Source organism: Pituophis catenifer, unplaced genomic scaffold (assembly GCF_029215685.1).
Source record: "Pituophis catenifer annectens isolate HBS135680 unplaced genomic scaffold, rPitCat1.0.hap2 SCAF_1, whole genome shotgun sequence".
Classification (NCBI taxonomy): Eukaryota; Metazoa; Chordata; class Lepidosauria; order Squamata; family Colubridae; genus Pituophis; species Pituophis catenifer.
The window spans coordinates 186,737,229-186,755,727 of NW_027256881.1; the positions used below are offsets into that span (position 1 = coordinate 186,737,229).

Genomic DNA, 18,499 nt, shown 5'->3' on the forward strand with positions numbered 1-18,499 from the left:
ATAGGCTTCCAGTAGCTTTACTGTAACCATACATAAGAATATATCCAGGCTTTTTAAAAGTTTGACTGCATTTATGTATTCTGTTGCTTGAAATTAAATTAAAAGTCTGAATGAAAGTAACCTGCAGCTGATAGCAGTAATCGGAAAGAAGACACATTTCCACATGTTCCTTAAACAGTTGCACATCTTTTGGTTTCCAGCAAACAGATGGGGAAACAGAGCCTTCCATTTTGTTTATGCCTGTCATTAAGGCAATTGGCCTGTGGCGCTTGAGAGTTGTTTTTTGTTTGAAAGCTGAAGAAGTAAATTTCCATTACTGTGCCTTCCTTAAAGGGAAGAAGGGAGTATCTCTTCAACCATCCATGTAATAGTACTTAGACTTGCATACACTTCATAGTACTTTATTTCCCTCTCTAAGAGTCAGCATCTTGCCCCCAACAATGGGTCCTCATTTTCCTGACTTCGGAAGGATGGAAGGCTGAGTCAGCTTTGAGCCAGTCAGGATTGAACTGCTGGCAGTTGGCAGAATTAGCCTGCAATACTGCATTCTAATCATTGCGCCACCACAGCTAATATATATTACCATATGCCACTGAAGTAATTGATATAAGTTATTTACTATTGAAAAAAGAGCTTTACTGAGAAAAAGTGACTGGCCCAAAGTCACTTGCCTGGCTTTCATGCCTAAGGCAGGACTAGATAATAGAAAACACTTTGATTGACTCTATAAAATTGAATAATGTATAATATATTCTTTTACATTCCCATCTTGACAAAGTTACACTGTTTGCAAACTTAAATTCTACTTGTTCTTCATTAAATAAAATCAGCACCTTCCTTTTTCTTGCCCTCAGCCAGTGGTGAAATCCAAATTTTTTTACTACCAGTTCTGTGGGCATGGTGTGGCTTGGTGGGCGTGGCAGGGGAAGGATACTGCAAAATCTCCATTCCCACCCCACTCCGGGGGAAGGATACTGCAAAATCAGCGGTGAAATCTAAATTTTTTTTGCTACCGGTTCTGTGGGTGTGGCTTAATTAGTGGGCATGGCTTGGTGGTAAGGTGACTGGGAGGGCGTGGCTTGGTGGTAAGGTGGGTGTGGCCAAGTCAATGTCACTTCTTTGCCCTTTTTTAACCTACAAAACACAACACAACACAACTGGCTTACCCACAATATAAAAGCAGCTGAGCTAGACCCAAAATGGCCCCTGCAACAAGCAGGAACCTCACACAGCCACAAAAAGCCCAAAAACAACTTTCACACTTTACACACAACACAACACAACACAACACAACACAACACAACACAACTGGCTCACCCACAATGTAAAAGCAGCTGTGCTAGACCCAAAATGGCCCCTGCAGCAAGCAGGAACCTCACACAGCCACAAAAAGCCCAAAAAACCAACTTTCACACTTTACACACACAAAATTCCACATACAGCTTTGTGAGATTTTGTGTGTTTGTGTAGTTAGAGTGAAACACTACAGAAACACACTAAATCCCAGAAAGCTGCACAAATATTATTTTATTTTAATTTATTTTTATTTTTATATAAAAGCAGCTAAATTTAAAACTTCCTAAACTTTAAATGGCTAGGTCTAAAAAAAAGAACAACTAAAGAAAACCCCAATTAACTATTTTTTTAAAGTTTCCAAAGGGGGAAAAAACTTACCCAATAGAACAGGGGTCTCCAACCTTGGCAACTTTAAGACTTGTAGACTTCAACTCCCAGAATTCCTCAGCCAGCTTTGCTTTACTGGCTGAGGAATTCTGGGAGTTGAAGTCCACAACTCCCTGCCTGCTTGATTGCAGGCAGGGAGATTCAGTTGCTTGCTGATGCAATCGATTGCAGGGATTACAGCAAGGTGTTGCGACCAGCAGCTAAAATAAGCAAGCTGAGGGGGGGGGGAGGGATCGTCAGAGCCATTTAAAAGGAAAAAAGTTTTTTTCTTTTACATGGCTCTGGCGATCCAAGCTGAGTTGCCTGATTAGCAGGCAACTCAGCTGAGATCGTCAGAGCTTGGATCGTGAGAGCCATTTAAAAGAAAAAAAAGGCTCTGATGATCGCGCGGCTCAGCTGGGCATGGGGGCGGGGGCAGGGATTTTTGCTACCAGTTCTCCGAACTGTCCACCGCCATCACTACCTACTTGCCCGAGCCGGTCGGAACCGGGAGCATTTCACCCCTGTGCAAAATCCCCATTCCCTCCCCACTCCTGGGGAAGGATACTTCAAAAGCTCCATTCCCACCCCACCCTGGGGCCAGCCAGAGGTGGTATTTGCTGGTTTTCCAAACTGCTCAAAATTTCCGTCACCAGTTCTCCAGAACCTGCTGACTTTCACCCCTGCCCTCAGCTATTAGGAAATAAAATGAGAATATCACACTTTGCTGATATATAGAAGCAAGACTTACAAGTATCAAAGGAACAATTTCCCCTTGTTATCTTATAACAGTAAACATATGCACCCTTTTAAAAGCACAGTGGCACAAAAGTAATGAAAGGACACAAAAAAGTTCTAAAATGATACAATACTTCTCCTGTCCTTAATTACTGTGATGAAGTAATTAAGCAAGTAATGAAATGCCTAAATTTCTTTCGCTTTGCAACAGCAGTTAAATCAGCTGAATACTGATAAAGGATATTTGAGACATATATCATCGCAAAACATAAGATTTTCCTGATTTCACCATGCTTAAGCATTATCTTTTAAAGCAGTTCTTTTTAAACAATAATGAAACATTTACAACTCTTTTATCAAGAAATACATAACAGCTACAGTAATGCATTCATCAATAGAATAAAACAAGTCCAGATGGAACCCAATGAATAAAATAATAAACCAAGTAAAAACACTCGGTGCCGAAAAAGTTTGCCATCACTGGTCTAGTGGACTCCAATATTGTCTCCAGTTAAGAGAGCAGGGACTCATCAAATACCAATGCTATGAAAAAATGACCAAACACAATGGAGTTATGCAGAAAAAAATGTCAAGTGCTTGGTGGTCTCTAGAGCTGTTCAGCTAAGTCATTTTGTAATATATAAACTGCCATATTTCCCCTTTCGCTGCTTATCTCTTTTTTTTAAAATCCATCCCAGAATGAGTAGCCTTTAAATCTTTTGAACCATGTATTAATAACCTGCATTACGGTGAACCACAAAGTTGCTTTTATTTTTCTTAGCTTATCTCTATTTTTTAAAAAAAGAATTCTTAACATTATTTTTTATTTAAATATATGATTTGTAAGGATGTGCAAACCTTACTTATTTAGGCCTATTTTATCTAGAGCATCATGTCCGGAATATCTCAATTTGCTTCTAATTCAAAGGATTTATTTCTGGAAAGTGCTGAACCACTCCTGGAACAGCGTAGTCCAGGAAGAGACTTGGCACGGCCCAAAGAAGGACAGAATGTTCCAGAAATCACTAGAATGATCTGTTCCTGAAAGGGGGAGGGGGGCTCATTTTTAGCTAGTCATACCGAACTCACCTAAGCCTGCCTTCCGTCTAAGTGATATAATTCAATAGTTGCAGTATATTGGTTATACAACTAGTTTGTATTAAATTTGGTACAGTTGAAACCAAGGAACTGGGATAACAAATAGATGCTGTACCCATATGTAAACATAAAAAAGTGTATTATATAACTTATAATATATAAAAATAACATTACAATTCATATTGCCCCCCAATGCGCGACTCGTGTCCTGGGTTGTGCAGAGTCTCAGGCCCAGGGTCCGCGGCTGATGTTGTGTAATGCCAGGTCGGTTGTTAATAAAGCCCCCCTCATTTGTGATCTTATTTTAGAGGGGGGTGCGGACCTGGCAGGTATTACGGAGACCTGGTTGGGCCACGAGGGGGGGGTCCCCCTCGTTGAAATGTGCCCACCAGGTTTCTGTGCATTTCATCAGCCAAGGGCCCAGGGGAGGGGTGGGGGAGTGGCGGTGGTTATTAGGGAGAGTCTTTGTCCGAGGGAGACCACTGTTCCTCAGATAGCCGGATGTGAGTCCCTCTTTGTGAAGTGGGGCCGTGGGGTGCAGATGGGTTTGCTGACTGCGTACCTGGCTCCCTGCCACGTGGCAGCGACCCTGCCCGAGCTACTCGACGTCATTGCCGGGGTGGCGGTTGACACCCCCAGACTTATTGTCATGGGGGATTTCAACCTTCCGTCTGCGGGTGAGGCGTCAGAGGCGGCTCGGGAGTTCATGGCTTCCATGACGGCCATGGACCTGACCCAGTTAGTTCAAGGCCCGACTCACATAGGGGGACACACTCTGGACCTGATTTTTGTCTCTGGTCAGTGGTTGAATGATCTTGGTAGAGGGGACCTAGACATCAAACCCTTGTCATGGACAGATCATTCGCTCCTTCACTTGGACTTTCCTACCGCTTTCCCCCGCCGCAGGGAGACGGAACCGACCAAATGGTTCCGTCCCAGGCGCCTGATGGACCCCGAAAGGTTCCTGACGGAGCTTGGGCCGTTTCCTGAGACTCTGGCACACGACTCGACTGAAGAGCTGGTGGCCGCCTGGGAGAGTGCGGCCACCGGAGCTTTGGACCGCGTCGTGCCTTTGCGGCCTCTGACCCGATGCCGATCTCAATTGGCTCCTTGGTTCTCTGAGGAGCTGAGAGAGATGAAGCGTCAGAAAAGACGCCTAGAGAGCATTTGGAGGACTAGTCAATCTGATTCCGACCGGACACAGGTGAGGTCTTATATCAAGACCTACCTAGTGGCGATAAAAGCGGCGAAATCTAATCATTTTTCCGCTCTTATCGCATCTGCAGAGAACCGCCCAGCCGCCCTGTTTAGGGTGACCCACTCCCTTCTTCGGGGGGGAGTGCGGGAAGATCCCTTACAAGGCCGCGCTGAGGATTTTGTGCAATTCCTGCATGATAAAGTCGCTCGGATTCGGGATGGCTTGGACTCCGATTGGATGAGTCCAGGGGAGGAGACAGGGGCAGGCCTTGAGAATATTATCTGGGAGGAGTTTGATCCTGTGGCTCCCGAGGATGTGGACAGGGTTCTGGGTAGGATTAGTGCCGCCACATGTTTATTGGACCCGTGTCCCTCCTGGTTGGTACTGGCCTCCCGGGAGGTTACACGAGGCTGGCTCCAGGGGATTATAACTGCTTCTCTGAGTGAGGGTGCCTTTCCCGCCGCCTTGAAAGAGGCGGTGGTGAGGCCCCTCCTCAAGAAGCCTTCCCTGGACCCGGCTGAATTAGCTAACTACCGTCCGGTCTCCAACCTTCGTTTTGTGGCGAAGGTTGTTGAGAGTGTGGTGGCACGACAACTGCCCGGGCACCTGGATGAAGCTATCTAAGCTAGCCAGTCGGGCTTCAGGCAGGGGCACAGCACAGAAACGGCATTGGTCGCGTTGGTGGATGATCTCTGGAGGGCTCGGGACAGGGGTTGCTCCTCTGTCCTAGTCCTATTAGATCTCTCAGCGGCTTTTGATACCATCGACCATGGTATCATGCTGCGGCGGTTAAGAGGGTTGGGAATAGGGGGCACCGTTCTGCGGTGGTTCTCCTCCTTCCTCTCCGACCGCTCGCAGTTCGTGTTGGCAGGGGGGCAGAGGTCGACCTCGAGGCATCTCGCATGGGGAGTGCCACAAGGGTCGGTCCTCTCGCCCCTTCTGTTCAACATTTATGTGAAGCCACTGGGTGAGATCATCCGTGGTTTTGGGGTGAAGTGTCATCTGTACGCTTACGATACTCAGCTGTACATCTCCACCCCAGACCACCCCAACGATGCCCTTGATGTGATGTCTCGCTGCCTGGAGGCCGTGCGGGTCTGGATGGGGAGGAACAGGCTCAGACTCAACCCGTCCAAGACCGAGTGGCTGTGGCTGCCGGCGTCCCGATATAGTCAGCAGGTGCCATCGCTGACTATTGGGGGTGAATCTTTGCCCCCCACAGAGAGGGCTCGCAATCTGGGTGTCCTCCTGGATGCACGGCTGTCTTTAGAAGAGCATATGACGGCCGTGGCCAGGGGGGCCTTTTATCAGGTTCGCCTGATCCGCCAGTTGCGGCCCTTTCTGAACCGGGACGCCTTGCGCACGGTCACTCATGCCCTTGTCACCTCCCGGCTGGACTATTGTAATGCTCTCTACATGGGGCTCCCCTTGAAGAGCACTCGGAGGCTCCAACTGGTCCAGAATGCGGCCGCGCGGGTGGTTATGGGCGCAACTCGTTGTGCCCGCGTGACACCCCTCCTGCGCGAGCTGCACTGGCTCCCAGTGGTCTTCCGGGTGCGATTCAAGGTGTTGGTTACCACCTTTAAAGCGCTCCATGGCATAGGACCCGGGTACCTTCGAGACCGTCTTCTGCCACCAATAGCCTCCCACCGACCAGTCCGCTCCCACAGAGAGGGTCTCCTCAGGGTGCCATCAGCCAAGTTATGTCGGCTGGCGACGCCCAGGGGGAGGGCCTTTTCTGTGGGAGCCCCAGCCCTGTGGAATGAACTGCCCCCGGAAATACGCAAGATCTCCGACCTCCGAGTGTTTCGTTGCGCACTGAAGACCCTGTTATTCCGCCAGGCAGGGCTATCAACTTAATAATTTTAATTGGGGTATTTTAAATGTTTGGGGTTTTAAATCGGCCAAATCTATGTAATTATTTTAATTTTTAATTATTGTTGTGTGTTGTGTTTTTAAATTGGCTGTACACCGCCCTGAGTCCTTCGGGAGAAGGGCGGTATAGAAATAAAATTATTTATTTATTATTTTATTTATTTATATTATAAATACAATCTATTTTTAGTCAAGTTGAATTTGTGGTAGTAGAACTGACTTTGTTATTTCTACTTCTTACATGTCCTAATTACATAGTTTGTGTGTATGTGTATACTGTGTGTGTGAGAGAGAGAAAGAGAGAGAGAAAATGGTTACTTATAATTTCATTGTGCTTTTGGTGAAATGTAACTTTTGGGGTTGTATAGTTGTGATGTATATTTCAAATAAAATTAAAGGCATAATATTAAACCATTTGCTATAGGAGGCATTATTGGTAGAGCAATATTAGGGGAATTTATTTTTTATTTATAGATGTATTGCCCAATTATTCCAGTATATATGCTTGCCTGTGGTCACAGAAAACTTTCTTATTTAATAAATTAATTACATTTTTGCAATGCTTATATGTTTGCATAAGTAAATAGCAACACAAGAACTATAATTGTGATTAAAAGCAATTATATTTTTTTATATGAGAATAAGACAAAACTAGGGTATTTCTCACTGTTAACTATTTAGGCTTCAATTCTGCAATCACCTTCCTGGGAGTAAAGCCCATGACATTCATTGTATATTCAATTGTGAATATACATATTGCTCTTTTCTCTTTATTTCTGTAAAACATCACTTTAGATTGGATTTAACATTTTAAACCTATAGAGTGGGATGAGTGTAGCTGTGTTCCTTCCCCAAGTCCAGCCACATGATATCAGTTCTTATCACACACCCTGAAGCAATTATTAATGAAACTCAAATCTACTGTATGATTGGATGTTAACAGATTCCTATGTTTTGTCTTTGTTGTTCTGCAGAAAGTTAATAAGTGCTTATTAAGGGGAAAATGGAGAAAACAAAATATAATTTTCTATCTTCTGGACTTTTGGACCCTATGGCAACCCAGAATATGTTACGTTTATTGACAGGCCAGAGTGGAACTCAATTCAGTTATAAGATGGAGCAGAGAGAAACCCTGGCAAGCTTTCAAGATTCTGTTATTCTACAATAATAAATAACATTTCTGGAACCCATTTCTTGACCTTACTTAACTCAAAGGGCTGATATTCCTAGACTCAATTAATAAACATTGCACACAGGAGAAATGCTTGATTAGTAAAGCTGCAATTTCCCAGAAGATCCCTTAATCTGGGCAGCTTCCTTTCTAGTCCTCTCTTGACTGCACAGCTGTTCATTCATCCATTATTATTCTTTCCACAATGAGAAAAGAAGCTGTTTCTCAAACATTGTAGTTGGATGCTGCTGTTTTGCGTGCCTGCCTGAGTCTCCTTGGTCTGCACGAGTTGATGAATACCAGGTGCTGCAGCTTACCCAGATTTAAATCCTCCTTGCAAAAATCAGGATCTCTCTCTAGACAGCATTTTTGTCAAGAATAAATTAATCTCCCGTTAGCATATAGTCTGTCTTTCACTTAACTGATTGGTTCTTCATCTATCCTCAATTCAAATTCTTAATTTTGACTGTCACCTCCTGTTTGTGTGTGTATGTGTGTGTGAAAGAGAGAGAGAGAGAGAGAGAGAGAGAGAGAGAGAGTGTCAGTGACACATTTCTTAGTACTTTCCCTACCATTCATATTTTCAGCTGTTTCTTTTCATCCTTTCTTTTGCATTAGAACTACCTTGAACCACCAGTGCATAAAACTGTCCAACCTGTTAATGTTACAGGAACATTTTATTTAGTGGTGAAATCCATTTTTTTTTTTACTACTGGTTCTGTGGGCGTGGCTTGGTGGGCATGGCAGGGGAAGGATACTGCAAAATCCCATTCCCTCCCTACTTCTGGGGAAAGGATATTGCAAAATCTCCATTCTCACCCTACTCTGGGGCCAGCCAGATGTAGTATTTGCCCGTTCTCCAAACTGCTCAAAATTTCCGCTATCGGTTTTTCAGAACCTGCTGGATTTCACTCCTGATCTAATTCTGAAAAATGCTCTGGATGAAGCACGGATACAAGAGAAACAGACTTTCTACTTTAGTAGAAAGTAGAATCAAAAGATTGGCGATGGATAAACTATCCTGACTCACGTAGGATTGGCTCAAAATTGAATCCCACATAAATAGAAAAATAAGCTACTTTTTGGAGAAATCCACATTGACTGTTAGTTTTCCCGAGTGCAGTGTTTCAAAGGATCTCCTGCAAACAGGAAGAGAATATAGGTCTCCTGAAATTGGCAGAGGTGCTGCTTTGAAAGCTACAGCTTGAAAAGCTGCTGGAAGCAAACAGAAGCTGGGAATTCTAGAATGATCTTAGAGCGAATAAAGAGGCTGCTGCTGCTTAGAAACCAGTAGGGAGTGAGAAGTGGGAAAATAGTAATTCATTGCTATGCATTATATTGTTCCAAGGCCTTTCAATAATTTTGCTCCTAGCCAGAACTTTTAGAGCCAAGTAGAGAATTCCATGTCTTGAAGAAATTGGGAGCTCTAATGCTCCTCTTGAAGTAAGTTTTACTGAATTGCTTCAGTTTTGCCAAACTTTACCAGCATTACTGGTAGTCCTTGACTTACGACCTCAGTTGAGCCCAGAATTTATGTTGCTAAATGAGAAATTTGTTAAAGTGAGTTTTGTCCCATTTTATGCCACATTAAGCGAACCACTGCAGTTGTTAAATTAGTAACACGGCTGTTAAGTGAATCTGGCTTCCCCATTGACTTTGCATGTCAGAAGGTCACGAAAGGGAATTGTGTGACACACACACACACCCCAGGACACTGCAACCATCATAAATATGAATCAGTTGTCAAGCATTCAAATGTAAGTCGCATGACCATAGGGATGCTGCAATGGTCTTAAACATGAAAAATGATCATAAGTCACTTTTGTCAGTGCTGTTGTAACTTCAATTGGTCACTAAGTGAACTGTTATAAGGCGAGGACTACCTGCATTTTAGTATGCATTGCAATTTTTCAGGATTGCCACTCCCTTCATTCCATGTTGTTACTGTAATAGGCTTCAAATTTCAGCCAAACTCAGTTAAGCTCATTCTGGTTATCGCTTTAGATAAAGTTGCATCTACATTAGTTCATCAATGGGTACAAGGAGCAAGATGCCACAGATTCATGCATTATAAGTGACAAGAGTTTGGATTCTTAAGATAAAATTGATTAACGGTGTTTATCCTGTGCAGAAGTCCCTCACTGGAAGGATAGTTCAGTATCAAATTAGCCCTTTTTAATGAGCTCCTAACTGTAGAGAAAAATAAAGGAACTGGAACATTAAGGATGAAAGTAGATGCTATTAATAAGCTGGTCTGTGTTTGGGGTTTTGTGTATGTGTGATGTTCGCTTTGTTTTGCTATTTTGCAGAGGAATATTTGTCCTCTCATTGCTTCCCTATTAAGCCAGCTGGTAGTGACTCATGTATTCAAAAACCAGAGGTATAAAACTATGCTGCTTGTGCTTGCAGCATCTGCCCAGCAACTGCATATTAGCAGATCTAAAGGCCTAAGCAAAATGGGTCACTGCTTTTATCAGCTGACATCTGGAAAAAAAATAGGAGAACTGAGTAATCAGGAGCAGAAAAATGGTTTATTTATTTTTATTTATTTATTTGCACGTATTTATATGCCGCCCTTCTCCCAAAGGACTCAGGGCGGCAAACACAAGCAAAAACATACAATAAAAATCTGAATTAAAACCAGTTAAAATCAAATAATAATAAATAATAAAACCCAAGGATCTGAATCAGCCCATTTGTTGAAATAGCCAAGTCTTCAGGCCTCGACAGAAGGAACGGAGATCAGGCGCCGTCCGGAGCTCGGTGGGTAACTCGTTCCAGAGGGTAGGGGTGCCCACAGAGAACGGCCCTAGCCCTGGACGTCGCCAGACGACATTGTCTGTTTGACGGTACCCTGAGGAGAGGTCCCCAGTGAGAGTGGACAGGATGGTGGGAGGCAGGCAGGAGATGGTCCTGCAGGTACCCTGGACCTAAGCCATGTGGGGCTTTATAGGTAAGTACCAGCACCTTGAAGCAGATCCGGAGGACCACCGGTAACCAGTGCAGCTCGCGCAGGAGAGTTGTTACACGGGAGTAACGAGCTCCTGTAATAACCCGCGCGGCCGCATTCTGGACCAGCTGGAGCCTCCGGGTGTACCTCAAGGGCAGCCCCATGTAGAGGAAATTGCAGTAATCCAAGCAGGAAGTAACCAGGGCATGAGTGACCGTGCGAAGGGCATCTCGGTCCAGGAAAGGGCACAACTGGCGCACCAGGCAAACCTGTGCAAAAGCCCCCCTGGTCACGGCCATCAAATGGTCTTCTAAAGACAGCCGGGAATCCAGGAGGACACCCAATTTGTGAGCCCTTTCAACGGGGGCAAGTACCTTCCCCCCCCCCCATCAAAACTGATGGGACCTCTAGGACACGAGGTGCCGGCATCCACAGCCACTCAGTCTTGGAGGGTTTGAGTCTGAGTCTGTTCCTACCCATCCAGGCCTGCACCGCCTCCAGGCAACGGGACATCACGGAAAGGCCATCCCTGGGGTGGAGATGGGGTTGGGTGCTGGAAACCTGCCACTTGTTCCAATGGGTTGGTAGTTTTAATGTTTTTATAAAAAGAACAGCAATTGATAAATCTGTTCCTTTGCCTGCTGAGCACAGCTAGCTTCAAGGCAGAATGTTATAATGAACATTCTATACTTGTTGATGCTTCTGTATCTACATTTTATGAAAAACTTACATAGACGTTATTTGGCAGCAGACAGATGGCCATTCCACCCAAGAAGGCCCCTCCTTTGAGAAAGGAAGTTGTGTATCACCTTACCCAAGGATAGATTTCCTTCAGTTTCCCTCAGCTAAACAAGTTTTGATTTCACTCCTGTCTTTTAAAAGAGAATTAAAAGACGATGTGCCTCAAAAGTGGCTCCAACTGAAGCAGACTGTGAACAAAACAATTCCATCTTTTACTTCTCTGTGACTGTAGGGCCATCAACAAGCACCAAGCAAACTTCTTGAAGCAAATACTGCCCATTTTAATAACAAATAAATACTCAAATAAATGCTTTGAGTATTTTATCCAGAAACCTAGAGGTACTTAAAATCAAACCATCTTTCTAAACAGCCTTTCCCATTTCAGCTTGTTGTAACATATTATTTCTTTATTTGATTTACGGTCTGCCTTTCCTTCATGAGCTCACGGCAGTGTACGCTATGTTTCGTCCTCCATTTTTTCCCATAACAACTCTATGATACAAGTTGTGCTGAGGCAGAGTGATTTTCCATGGTTCAGGGTAAGTTAAAACCTGGATTTCCCACTTGTGGAGTACCTTGGCTCCGGTATAGTGGTATATCCATATTTCAATGTAATCCTTGTTTAACTATCACATGTGCAACAACCGTTCAGAGTTAAATGGCATTGAATAAGGACACTTGTTAAGACCATCCCTTGTAGACGCGGCCATTGCAATGTCCCCATGGTTGTGATCACAATTCTGGTGCTTGACAACTGGCTTGCAATTACGATGCTTGTAGATCTTGCAGTCATGCAATAATCATTTGTAACCTTCATTGTTGGCTTCTGACAAGGAAAACCAGTGGGAAAGCTGGCAGGAGGTCACAAATGGTGATCGTTGCAATTTGCTTAATGGTGGCAACCAGAATGGCTGCAACAGCTGTTGTAAGTCAGTACAATCATATGAGATCGTGCTTTATGATCACATTGCTTAGCGTCGGAGTTGCCAGTTGCAGTTCCCCTTTTTAGCAACTGCAGTTGGGACCAGCAACCTATTCACTAAACAAAACAGTCACTAAGTGAAACTGAGACTTTGCTTGCAATCTTATTTTCAGCTTTCCTTTGCTTCACAGACCTATAAAATGTAAATGTGAGGACTGGTTGCAGTTACTTTTTGATTACCATCTTAACTGTGAACAGTCTCTAAAGCAGGGGTGTCAAACTGGCGGCCCATGGGCCGGATGCTTCATGTGGCTATGCCCACCCCGGCTCCGCAAAGGCAAAAAACGTCACAATACATCACGTGACGTGATCGAGTTTGATACCTATGCTCTAAAGGAAGTAGTTACCAAATGAGGACTACCTATACCTCAGTTCCCAGCCTTCAACCATACTGGGATAGTGGGAGTTGTAACGCAGCATTTTGAGGAAGGCAGCCATTTCCTTATTCTAATGTTCTGCTGATACTTGTCTTCTCTCTAGTCCACTGGTTAAATTTTTAGGAATGATTTAGTTCACCATTATTCAGTAGTCTCCTGACAAGTCTTTCTTGGTCCTCTCCATGTTATCATGTGAAGCTTTTTACTTCCGTTACTATAACTCTTATTCATTTGTTTTAATGGAAGACTGTTTTTTAAAATAGTTGTACAGAGATGCATCCTTTCTCATAATGCACCATAACTAAATACTGTAGTTCTTCAGAGAAATGTGTACTTTCTATCTAGGTTCCATTATTTTCTTGAGACTGGAGATTATTTTGCATTCTTTCTTTCCCAGTTCTTCTATACACAGATATCTTTTAATTCCCTTGATGCCAAGAGAGCATTAGCTTTATATGTACACAGTATCTGTTTTATATACTGTAATAATTGGTAAATACTCCCAGTAATTAAAATTATAAAAAACAAAAATATATCAATGTAGTATTATTATCTACCATGATTCCAGAGCTCCATTAACTAAAGCAGGTTATTCAAGAATCAACTGCAGATGTGTTATTTCTTTTGTAATGTTTCTTCTCTATGCCATCATAATAGAGCTTTGTCTTATGTGGCTGAACCAAAAGTTATGAGAAGAATTACAGTACCCTATTTCCCCCAAAATAAGACATCCCCTGATAATAAGCCCAATCGGGCTTTTGAGTGCATGGCAATAAGACCAAGCATTTATTATAGGGTTCAAAAAAATATAAGACAGGGTCTTATTTTCGGGAAAACATGGTATTATAAATCTATTATGAGAAAAATAATCAACCAGAGAGCTTTAGATGAGGATGAGGTGAAGAGTATTCGTTTCATGATTGTTGTTTGAATGTATGTCTTTCAGGAGTTTGTTTTATTAGGAGGCTTATCTTTAATTCTATCTTGTATGGTTAATTTACTCATTATTTTATCTTTTGACCTGAAACTGTAACTTGTGGTTTCTCTTCTTTGGAATCAAATATTCACACATCAGCTGTTTTTCTCCCCCTCTGCAGACAATCGCTAAAATGTCCCCAACTTCACTCAAGATAACTTTCCGGCAACTTAAAGAGGGAGCTTCTTTGAACCTGCAAGATGTATTCACAATGGAATATAGATTGAGTCAAGCATGCATGGTAAGACGTGTTGCATTTTGGCACTTTCTGAGCCAAGTATATTTTTATGTTACTAAGTATGGCTTACAGGACTGCTGGTATTTCCTATAGTCCACTAAGGATATGAACAGGAATTCTGTTATCTATTCCGTTCTATTTTTGTACACTGTTGTCTGTGAACATATTAGACAAGGGGCAAACCTTTTAGCTAAAGATAGACAAACTATCCTTCTTCATACTATAATGTGAATTTTTTTTTTTTTTAATTTGATTTATATGCCGCCCTTCTCCGGAGACTCAGGGCGGCTTACAATGCGTTAAGCAATAGCCTTCATTCTTTTGTATATTTTATACAAAGTCAGCTTATTGCCCCCACAAACTGGGTCCTCATTTCACTTACCTTAGAAAGGATGGAAGGCTGAGTCAACCTTGACCCTTGGAGAGATTCGAACCAGCAGAAATTGCAGGCAGCTGTGTTAATAACAGGGTGCACTAAACCACTGTACTATCAAGGCTCTTTTCCTTCTGTTTTACTGTTCCTAAATGAGAATTGGCTTCCCTTTTGTGCCTGACCTCCAAGATCTCAGTAATTATGTTTTATACCATTGATTTTAATCAATGTTATAATGTAGCATTTGATCTTTGCAGCGCAAGTTACAAGACTTCTTGTTCTCTCACTGGCTTTGTTCAGCGTTGTTTCATATTAACCTTAATAAAGAGGATGATAGCCAAGATGTGAAGAGTCCATACCAATCACACTTTAGTCACATATATCTCCATGTATCTCCACATTTGAGATCCATTTGGCCGATTGGCGTCTGATGTTGCTACTTTCTTGTGGGCTGTGGGAAAAGTGACATTAAGCTGAATGGTGTACTTTCTCTACTTCTGTTTTTTTCAGGAGTTTGTATTCTTTCACTTATGCTTTATTTTTGGCAGCTACAACTTCCTTTGGTTTTGTGTAGGAGAAATCTCTTTTCTCACCCCTTCCCAAGAATGTATAAAAGAACTTATAAAGATTAATTCAAGGTCTAAAACAACCTGGATTGCCATTGTCACTTCAGTGAAGTCCTTATGATTTGTCAAGTGCTGATGAAAAAAACCTTTTGAGGGATTAACAACCATAAATTGTACCTTGGAAAGTGTCCTTGCTTCTGGTTATCTCATCAACATAACAAAGCAGATATACTCAGGATGACCCCATTTTATGTATCTTTCATAAAGCTGTGTTCCACTCAGATAAGAATGCATATGCGTTTTTTCCTGAAGTAATTTTGAGTTTCTAGTTCAATCAAAACATTGCTATCCATTTTCTCTTCCCCCCCCCCCCCGCCTCACTTGAGACTACACTATAATTCTGAAAGTTTGTCAAGCTTTAGCATTCTATATTGACTATACTTGGCTCTTTCAAGAGATTCAAAAACTGTTGCTATGTTACAGGCAAAGAAAAAACTATTTTCTCCTTCCTCTGTCTCCCATTGGTTGATAGAGAACGTTCATGTTGTTGTTGTGCCTTCAGGTTAGTTTTTGACTCCTGGTAACTGCTTGGACTAGTCCCTGCAGTTTTTTGACAAGTCTTTTGGAAATGGTATACTGTTGTTTCCTTCCTAGCCCTGAGAGAGAGTGCCCAAGGTCACCTGGCTCTATAGCTTTGTATCTGAGGTTGGCTTTCTGCCTAAAGCAGGACTAGAACTTAGTCTCCTGGTTTTTAACTTGATATTTTAATCACTACAGCAACTGGCTCATCTAGCTTACATATTATTACAACTTCCACCACCATATTCAATGAAGACTCATTCTGCAGGGGTGATGCAATGGCCATTATAGTCCCTTCCTGCTATCTGTCATACTGCCAGATGAACTTCTGGCATTATCATCTGGAATGCACTCCGAGTGAGATAATTTCATTTGAAAGGTGCACATGCCATCAGTTCTCCACTGACTTGGCTGTTTATCACCAGTAAGCGAGCTTTGCTATTCTTTCACGTTCTGTATGTGAAGCTCAGAAATCAATAACTGAAAAACCATCAACGGCTTATTTTCAAGTAGTAATCTTTACATCAAACGACTCTCCCACTGATCCTGTGCAAAATCTAACACTTCCGTAGGGATCTGGAATCTGGAATCTCAAAGATGCAAGCTACAAATGTTACCAGATTGAAAATCAATATACAAAAGTGGCCTTTAGATGAGATATTTTTGTGTGTGGAGTTCTTGATGTTCTCTGAGCTTGGTTGTTTGCCCGCAGACATTTCATTACTCAACTAAGCAACATCTAATGAAACATCTACAAGCAAACAATCAACCCCGGAGAACATCCAAGACTCCAACAATTCAACCCTGAGCTACAGATATTCTTTCCTATTGGAAGATATTTTTCTTGTGAAAAAGTGCTATGGGAAAAAAATATAGAAAGAAAATTGTATTTCAAAATATACTAGGAAATTACCTAATGATTTCTTTTATCTTACAGCGAGGCCATGACTTCTATGAAGGTGTCCGAGCAGGTAAAATTTGAAGCCATTTCAAGCCCATTTTAAGTGAATTACAATGCAGACCTAGTGAGATTCTTCAGAAACAATTAGTTCAGACATGTTTCTGGTGGCAGGGACAGTTTAAGACATGCTCTTTGGATACAATATTTCTCTAGGATAGTTGCAAAATATATTATCTGGCGACTGCTTTTTATTTGAGAGTTTTAGTAATATTAAGTAATAAAGATGGTAGAAAATAATAATAAAATAAAATTAATAAAATTTAATAAAATTAAAATACAAATAAGATAATTAAAATAATAATTAAAAGAGTTAATAGTTATTCAGAACATCAAGCATATTGCTTCCTATTTCACTGGGTAGCAGAATGGGTAGCAAGCAATATGCAAAATTGAGCTGCTCTAAGAAAAATAACGTTCTATTGTGGTTGTGCTAGTATGTAAGATTGTTCCAGGCATATGGTTTGCCAATGCAAAATCTATAACAGAAGATACCAAACAGAAGCATATTTCAACTGCCATACAACTGGCGAGTATAACTTCCATAGCCTAACCATGGGGAGTATATTAGAAGGCTCAATGCGCCTTCCAGGGTAAGAGGAGTTTTTTCATTGAAACATCTCAGTTCATTATAGCTGGAAAGAGGAGCAGTGCAGAGAGTTTGTAGGAGACCCCTCAATCCAACCATGCAGCTACTGGTGATAAGGACATGCAGTGTGGGGGAGGTATAAAGACTCACCACTGAGTTTGAGTTGAGATTGAGTGTTTTATATTAAATAATTGGTTGGTGTTTGGCTTAAAAAATAATCATTTATTATTACTGCTCTTTCTGACAGAAATTGACTAGATTAGGAATACAAATAATAAAATGCCTCTAGTGGGCTGGCACAAAAAAAAACCCCATTAAATAAATAAATGCTTTAATGTTGGATTCTCAGTCATTCTGTTTTCAGGAGATGGGAATATAAGGTATTTTTCTATTCAAGAAATCCAATGAATCAGTTTCATCTTTTATAGAAAATGCATAAATCATACATAATGTACTGATCTCCACAATGGTTTATCTTTCATCTTTCATGGTAAGAATCAGGGGTGGATTCTACTTACCTTTACTACCGGTTCGCAATGGGGCTGCTCTGCACAAACACAGAAGCATTTTGGTGATGTTGGGGTTGGTGGGCAGGGCCTCCTGTCGGTTTTACTACCGGTTCTATAGAACCGGTGCGAACTGGGGGCAACCCACCACTGGTAAGAATACTATAAAATGATCTTTCTAATATGATTATTAAGAAAAGCATAATTGAAAACATTTTTCTCTACTAGTACTTATCGACAAAGACCAATCCCCTAAATGGAAGCCAGCTGTTCTTGAAGAAGTAACAGATGAATTTTTGGACTCATGCTTTAAGTCTCTTGGAAGTGATGACCTCAAATTATAAAGATGTTTTACTAATGTAAAATCAAAGCCTATATTATATAACCCAGTAAAATGTATGATGAATTGAATCCAGTAAATTATTTCATCATGTAATAAAAAGAATTGGAATTGATTGGAATGCTTTGAAGTGGATTTATATTTTTCATAGACAAACATCATTCCAGATTCTAGGAGTTTGGTACCCTGGATCAGCTGTTTCTGTTATATGGACAGTTAAATATGGCAAGAATGAACTGCACTAATTCAAAGGAGAGTTGAGCAGCTGTCCAAAATGAGTGTTGATGCAATGTATCTTAGTTCTCTTTTATATAAAATTCTATGTTTTTTTTTTTTTTTAACTTGCAGACTGTAGTTACTCATTAAGTTCTGCAATTGCCCCCTATAGTTTGGGAACAGCTATAAAAAACTATCTGTTCCACCACTTCAACTTCACTGAAAAAACTAATATGTGAAAGGATTTTCCTGCTAAGTGAAATCTGTGACCATATGCATATGGTAACTGGGCCATCTTTAATCAAAGCTCCTCTCCAACATTTTGATACTACATTTTTCACCAGCTTAGGTTTTGCACATTAGAGA

At 41.8% G+C, this 18,499-nt stretch overlaps 1 protein-coding gene across 1 annotated transcript in view; it reads left to right on the forward strand.

The window, feature by feature from the left end:
* Nucleotides 1-17,996, forward strand: part of HIBCH (3-hydroxyisobutyryl-CoA hydrolase) — a 55,964-nt gene extending 37,968 nt beyond the window's left edge. The window contains exons 12-14 of the mRNA XM_070956844.1: nt 13,890-14,009; nt 16,462-16,495; nt 17,806-17,996. Of these exons, the coding sequence (XP_070812945.1) occupies nt 13,890-14,009; nt 16,462-16,495; nt 17,806-17,921 (270 nt within the window). The 3' untranslated portion in view covers nt 17,922-17,996. The remainder of the gene's footprint in view (nt 1-13,889; nt 14,010-16,461; nt 16,496-17,805) is intronic.
* The last annotated feature ends 503 nt before the right edge of the window (nt 17,997-18,499 follow it).